This window comes from Pholcus phalangioides, unplaced genomic scaffold (assembly GCF_987345545.1).
Source record: "Pholcus phalangioides strain wild (caught in Gottingen) unplaced genomic scaffold, Ppha-v1.0 ptg000010l_1, whole genome shotgun sequence".
NCBI classification, from domain to species: domain Eukaryota; kingdom Metazoa; phylum Arthropoda; class Arachnida; order Araneae; family Pholcidae; genus Pholcus; species Pholcus phalangioides.
In genome coordinates, this window is record NW_028301603.1 from 36,935,790 (window position 1) to 36,942,903 (window position 7,114).

General features: G+C 31.7%; 1 protein-coding gene across 1 annotated transcript in view; it reads left to right on the forward strand.

Moving 5' to 3' along the window:
* Window positions 1-6,205, forward strand: part of PCB (Pyruvate carboxylase) — a 31,647-nt gene extending 25,442 nt beyond the window's left edge. Inside the window, exons 19-22 of the mRNA XM_089238195.1 lie at window positions 435-683; window positions 2,466-2,609; window positions 3,834-4,138; window positions 5,150-6,205. Coding sequence (XP_089094321.1) covers window positions 435-683; window positions 2,466-2,609; window positions 3,834-4,085 — 645 coding nt within the window. The 3' untranslated portion in view covers window positions 4,086-4,138; window positions 5,150-6,205. The remainder of the gene's footprint in view (window positions 1-434; window positions 684-2,465; window positions 2,610-3,833; window positions 4,139-5,149) is intronic.
* Window positions 6,206-7,114: the final 909 nt, after the last annotated feature.

Below are 7,114 nucleotides of genomic sequence, written 5' to 3' on the forward strand. Positions count from 1 at the left end.
ACACTAACTCGTCCATGCATTAATGTTGTAAAGCAGGATTCTTAACCTTTTGTGCTCTATTGCCCCCTTTGCCAGTAAGATTTAGGGTGTATTTCGCAGAACAATATTCAGCACATAACAATTATCTCATTTAAGCTTGCAGATTCCACACCCCCTCCCCACGAAACCTCTCTAAGTACCCTGGTTAAGAACCACTGTTACACAAAGCATGTCTTTTTGCAGTTGCAAGAAAGTTGCAAGAATCTTAAACATCTTTGATGTTGTGTGTTGTAACCACATTTGCATTTCCTTTTTGTGTCTTTCTGTATATTTAATAAAGCATGAGTTGCCGCACAATCTTCCATTTATTTCTCAAATTATATTTTAATATGCAAAAATTTATATACCTTCCTCCGCTGATTAGAGAAATTTTCTTTATGATTGTTCTAATGAAGGTTCTCAAAGGCATGCAGAGAATTGAAGGAAGACCTGGTGAACATCTACCTTCATTAGATTTTGATAAATTAAAGAATGATTTGGAAGATAGGCATGGAATGCCTGTTGATGACCTCGATGTGATGAGCGCTGCAATGTATCCAAAAGTCTGTGATGATTTCTTGGAATTCCGCAACACTTATGGTCCTGTTGATTGCCTTAATACTAGAATTTTCTTAGTAGGACCAAAAGTGGCTGAAGAATTCGAAGTAAGATGCATTCAAATTTTGGTTTCTGTAGTTTTGTTTGTTTATTATTCTGCCAAAATTTAATTTGCAATATACTATATCTTCCTGCTTAATTTTGCAATTTATAAACAGAAAATAGAAAGTTTATGTAATACAGTAGAATCTCTGAAATCCAGACTATAGTGTAATGTTACAAGTAAAAATATCTCACTATGCTTTGAACATATTTTGTATTGTAGCTATACAGATTTTTTCCGAAGATTATGAAATGTAGATATTCTGATTCCATATTCTGAATACAACATTCATACTTTTTTTGGCATTCTAGCTTTCACAAAAGTTTAACTTTCTCATATATACTTAGTGATGTGTTTTCATCAGCAGCTTTTATACCTGCCACATTAAGTGACATTTTTGGCATGTTTGGCAATTCGCTTAAACAATCACAGAAAATAATATAGAGCACAGGATAAGTTTGTAAAACACTAAAGTTAGTTATACAGCTCCGATAAATGAAATGAGGGAAGATTACAGGTAAAGCTGGAACTTCTGACTAATTGTATTCATTGAGACATGCAGGTGCTGTCACTGTTTCCACTTATCCAGAAAGCCAAAAAGCTGCAGTGAATATCAACAATACATCGGTAAAATATGGTACAAAAAAAATATAGAAAATGGCTAATGTATTGTATTAGAACAATGGAACAGTAGATATATTCAATTAACAAAATCTTGGGTGAAGAAAAAATAGTCCTCATTGAGGAAAAAAAATTATCTGCAGAGGTGTCCAGATTATGGATCTGTTCACATTAAAGAGGTTCTACTGTACTGGCAGAGGGAAAAACCATGCAAATGTAAAGTGAAGGCTGTGCGATGAGATTTTTAAAGAAATGTTTAGTGGGTTCTGCAATATGTTCCAAACTGTTTCAGTTTGATTTTTGACAAGCCATGATTGACTAGTTAGGGGTCACTAGTTGGGGTCAAGCATTAATGTAAATAGTAAATATCCTTATAATAATGTAATGAAGCTGCTGTTTTCATTTTTTGCATTATTTGAGCATGATTGAATGCAAAATTATGGTATTGATCCCATCAAGGGAATCTATGCTTTATTTTTTGGACAGTGTTGTTTGAGGTACTGCTGATGTGCAACAGAGGTTCGTTTAACACTTCTTATGCGAGTGATTTTAAGCCGTAATGGTAAAAGTGTTGTATCATTTCTTCTCTCTCTAGGTGCAACACTAATACTATATTGTAATTCCTTAAAGATTAGAGAAAGAGATTATTCCATACACACACCCTCATCTCATTCTTGTTTTTTTCCCTATCTCACAAACCCAGAATAGATATATTCTATCTTTATTATACACCTTACATATATATTCTTTATGAACTTGATGAGGTGAAGAAAAAAGATTTAATACATTCCTCCCTTTTGAAAATGTGGCAAAGGATTGAATGCCCCACAACTATCTGCGGCTCACTGAGTTTTAAATTTGAGCCAGATGAGGTCGAACTGAGATCTCAGTCCCTTGTTTGTGATGTGTTGAGAAAGAAAAAGCTTGGTTTCTTCCACTCTCGTCCATGCGTCATGTGTAATGTATGTAAAAAGAAACAACAGAGGAGTGTGACAGACCAAAGTCAATCAAATATTGTAGGCTATACATTTCACTTGAACAAGAATTTTGTTATCCAAATAGAGTCCAGATGCATTACTTCTCTGATGCATTAAGGTTCTTCTGTATTGTCTCCATGTCCAAAAAATGTGGTTATTTGTTCACATTTAAATTTTTTTTTCTACAGGTTCATTTGGAAAAAGGTAAAACTTTGCACATAAAAACATTGGCAGTTTCAGAAGAACGAACTGCATCAGGAGAGAGAGAGGTGTTTTTTGAGCTGAATGGCCAACTTCGATCTGTTTTTGTGAAAGACAAATCAGTGAAAGAGGTATTTTATTTGATGTTCTCTATTCATAAAAATGCTTGTTTTTTTATTGAAAGGTTATTAACTTCTTGGTGCAGGGCTCGGCAAATCTCGGGTACCAGGTGGACTAAAGAAATTGGTATTGGTGCCTGAAATTTGTCATTTAAGATTACTAAATTCAAGTCTGAGTAGAATATACATGTACATTTGTATATCTATGCCAGGGGTTTTCAGACATGGCAGACCAAATTGAAATTTCCCACGAAACCCGCCGGCCACCAACTCATGTGATTTAGTGATATTTTAATGAAAGTGCCAATGAGAGAAGATTAGAGACAAAAATAACTGAAGACTTTTATTTGTTCTGAAATTCGTTTACTAATTACTAATTTTTATCATAGTTCTGAAAAACTTTTTTCACTAATATACTGAAAAATGTTTTTATTATTAGCTTAATTAATTCTGAGATTAATTTCAATCTCAAATCATTTTAAATGATTCTGTAATTATTTATTGCAGTAATTCTGAAATTATTTTACTTCTCAAATCTTAATCATTTGTTTCAATAATCGTGCAATTATTCTTTTATTTATTGTGAAATAGTTTCTATCAGAAATTACAAAATTATTTCTCTTGTTGATTCATAAGTTATTTCTTTCACCAATTCTGGAATTATTTCTTTTATTTTAGAATTTTTTTCATTAATTCCGAAATTATTTTTATTAATTCCGAAATTATTTCTTCAATTGTTTCTAGAATTATTTCTTTTAAAAAAAATCAATTGTAGAATTTTGTTGGCAACCATAAATAAAATTCTAGAATTGACCATTTTCTGAAAATGATCTGTGGGCCACAACAAAAAAGCTTTGCACACCATACATTGAAGACCCCTGATCTATGCTGTATTTTTTTTTTCAAATTTAGTGTCTCCCAACAGGAAATGGGCTCGCCAAGCCCCATAAAAGCAGAACAATAGTTACTTTGGACAGTTCTCGGAAATTAATATGCTTGACTCCTAAAAAAAATTTGGCTGGCACCTAAATTACTTTTCTTTTCTCAATTCTTCGAGGCCCTTGCTTTATTGTTTATTTCCACGTCTAATACTTCAAAATTTTGTGCTGTTGCTCAGACTTTTGCTAAACTTATGCAAAAATTTGTCAGATGTATTATGCTCATGGATGAAAGGTTTTGTGCTAGCACTTTTTTCCATGTACAAAGGTTTTTTAATGCAGCAATGCTTTTTTCTAGGATGTTCAAATTCGTCCAAAAGCTGAGAAATCAAAGAAAGGTTCTGTGGGTGCTCCTATGCCCGGTACTGTGATAGATGTTAAAGTGGAGGAGGGTAAGAGAGTCGAAAAGGGAGATGCCATGATTGTTCTTAGTGCCATGAAGATGGAGATGATTGTACAAGCCCCGGTCTCTGGGACAGTCAAGAAGCTGCTGGCTGCTAAAGATATGAAAGTTCAAGGGAACGATCTTCTTGTGGAAATAGAAGAATGAGAGAGAAGTTATATGAAAGTGCAAAAGAAAAGCAGTTCTACATGGGGAAACGGGTAATTTTTTCCATTTATATTTAAAGTAAACATAATAAAGAGAGGTGCACAGTACACAGGGCTAATTCACACCATTTCTGAGAGTTTATTATGTGCTAGGCATAGCAAACATATAAAATTATTTTTGAAAATGATTTTTTTCCTAAGATGATGTGCGAACATGTCTGTTGTCATGAAAAGCCATCTTAATTTTTATGAATTTTTTAAAGTTGGTGCAAAGTAACTCATAGGAGCAGGTTGCTTTGCACCACTTATATGCTGATTATTTATAAGCAAGACAATTGTTTGGAGCACTGTCGACCTACTTGAAATTTATTGCCACATAGTACAGTGGGAAACTGACAGGGAAATGAATTTTTTTGTCCTTTAGTGGAAAAACTTGTCAAAATTCATAAAAGCGCAACTCATCTCGTTTACCATGTAAAAAAACAACTTAATATGAATGAAATTTTAAATTCTATCAAAAACAAGAGACAAGCTATAATAATTTTGAATGCAATAGGATTGATACTGAAATGAAGTAAAAACTACTTATTGCTTTATTACGACTTTTTTGGTTGTGCAAAGTAGTCCTAGTTTTGCACAGAACATTACCATCAAATTACTATTCATTATATAATTACAAATAATCAGTGAATTATATACAACTTTATAGGTGTGATTTAAATGACAATTAGTTTCTACGTATAGATAAACAGCATTTATTTTCTAATTAAATCATTTTTTGACAGAAAAATGTAACTTTTCCTCAACAAAAATTTCAGGTGAAATCAACTAGCACAGAAATGTTTAGTAAATAATATGAAAAATAGCGGATACATCACTAACTGAAATACATGAGTTGATCAATAACGTCTCCTGTTGGGAGAAATCAAAACAGTTTGGAAATTTTCATTAGAATTGCTAGTCAATGATGAATTTTTTTTTCAGGATTGGTGTAAAGTAGCCCTGGTACCACAAAAAAAGGTTTTCATAATATGAATGAAAATTCTCGTTTCTGTGCATTTTTAGATGTGATGAAGTACAAAGTAGTTCTCTATAGCAATTGCCATGGAGTCTGTCTACATATTTGCAGGTTTTTTGTCGTCCAGTGTTCAAGTTTTTGACATTAGTTCCTTTGGATTGTAAACTTTTTTTTTTTCAATTACTAGTTTCAACTATGTATTTTGTTACAGAGATATATTATTTTTAATCACTTTTATATTTTTTAGCATGAAATACATTTTTTAGGCATTTTGAAAAACTGAATTATACAAGGGCTTGAGTCATGGCAACTATTTATTTTCTCAGGGATGTGAGAAATTGTGTAATGTATAAATAGAAGAGAGCACACACACACACACACTGTATAAACTTTTGAAAGCATAAACAAACCAAGTCTCTATCAGGAAGACATCAGATTCTCATAAATAGGGTTTGTACGGTTCTTGAAAATCCTTGGAGGAAAGGGTAATTTTCAAGTCTTTAAAAGTTCTTGAGAAATAATTTCAGTTCTTGAAAAAAATAATGATTGTCTTGAAAAATACTTTTTTGCAGATTTCTCCCATCAATACTCTCCCCCCCCCCCCCCCAACTATGTTTCACTGAGGCCAAAATGAGTAAAGCAGCAACAAAAAGTATAAATTAACAATGCTCAAACTAGGATGTATGGTCACACATACCTGAGGCATTTCTGTGCTTGAAAAGATGTTGCCTAAAATTTGGCGGAAAAGCACTGTTTAAGATATTAAATCAATTGTTTAAGATATTAAATCAATTGTTTAAGATATTAAATCAATTGTTTAAGATATTAAATCAATTGTTTAAGATATTAAATCAATTGTTTAAGATATTAAATCAATTGTTTAAGATATTAAATCAATTGTTTAAGATATTAAATCAATTGTTTAAGATATTAAATCAATTGTTTAAGATATTTTGAAGCAATGAAATGTCAGTGGCATATATGTAAGCTGACCATATTTCCTTGATAAAAATATGGGGAAATTGTCTATTTTCACCAAAAATGATGCCAAAGATGAGCAAACTTGCCAATTACTGCTAAAATAATCAAAAATTCACCTTTACAAAAAATGAAGCACCATTGCATTGAAACAGTAGATTTAAATGAATTTAATGGGGGAAAGAAAAATTTGACAAATATGTGAGATGAATATTCACATATTTAAAGTCATAATATAATTTATAGGGTTGGGAAAATAATTTCAATACGTAATTTCAGTAAAAACTGAAAATTCAAATAGGCTTTGTTCAAAATACGTTGAATAGCAGGACATTTTTGTGTAAAAAATCGGTCTGGCCAAAATTACATGAAATTATGGGAATGTCCCAGGAAATATGGGCCACATGGCAACCCTGCATATGACTTTAACAAAAAAAATCAGCAAGCATAAAGACCAATTTCAATACATTTTTCAAATATTAAATGATTTCTGCTTGAATATTTATTTATACATTAAACTAAAATCTTTTTTTTCAAAGCAAGATCTTTAGAACTTAATATTGTGTACAAGTTTAAATAAAAACTATAATTGTTTCAAAAATTATATATCTGCAATAAATTTGCATTTTTCAAACACTAAATTAAAAATGAGTAAAGTTGAATTTTATATTCATCATATAAAAATCAGTTTTTCATTTTTTGAAAAAATTACGAGTCTTATCAACCGCGATGTGAATGCCCTTGAATTTTTAAATTTTGCCTTAAAAAAAGTGCTTGAATAGTCTTTGAATTTTTTTACTTTCAAAAAGTATGAATCATGCAACAAGAGGTGGACATATATCACTCTGTGAACCTTCAAATTAGTCCTGAATCCACAATGCACTGCCAAGAATGTGGGAGACATTGAACTAAACAAGATTCTTGTTCGCTCAATCCACTGTGATGACAATGTCCTCTTGAGCTCATAATTTTCTCACATAGTTGCAATGCTAACATATACATATAGCAAGATACTGTTCTGTATGATCTTTCTT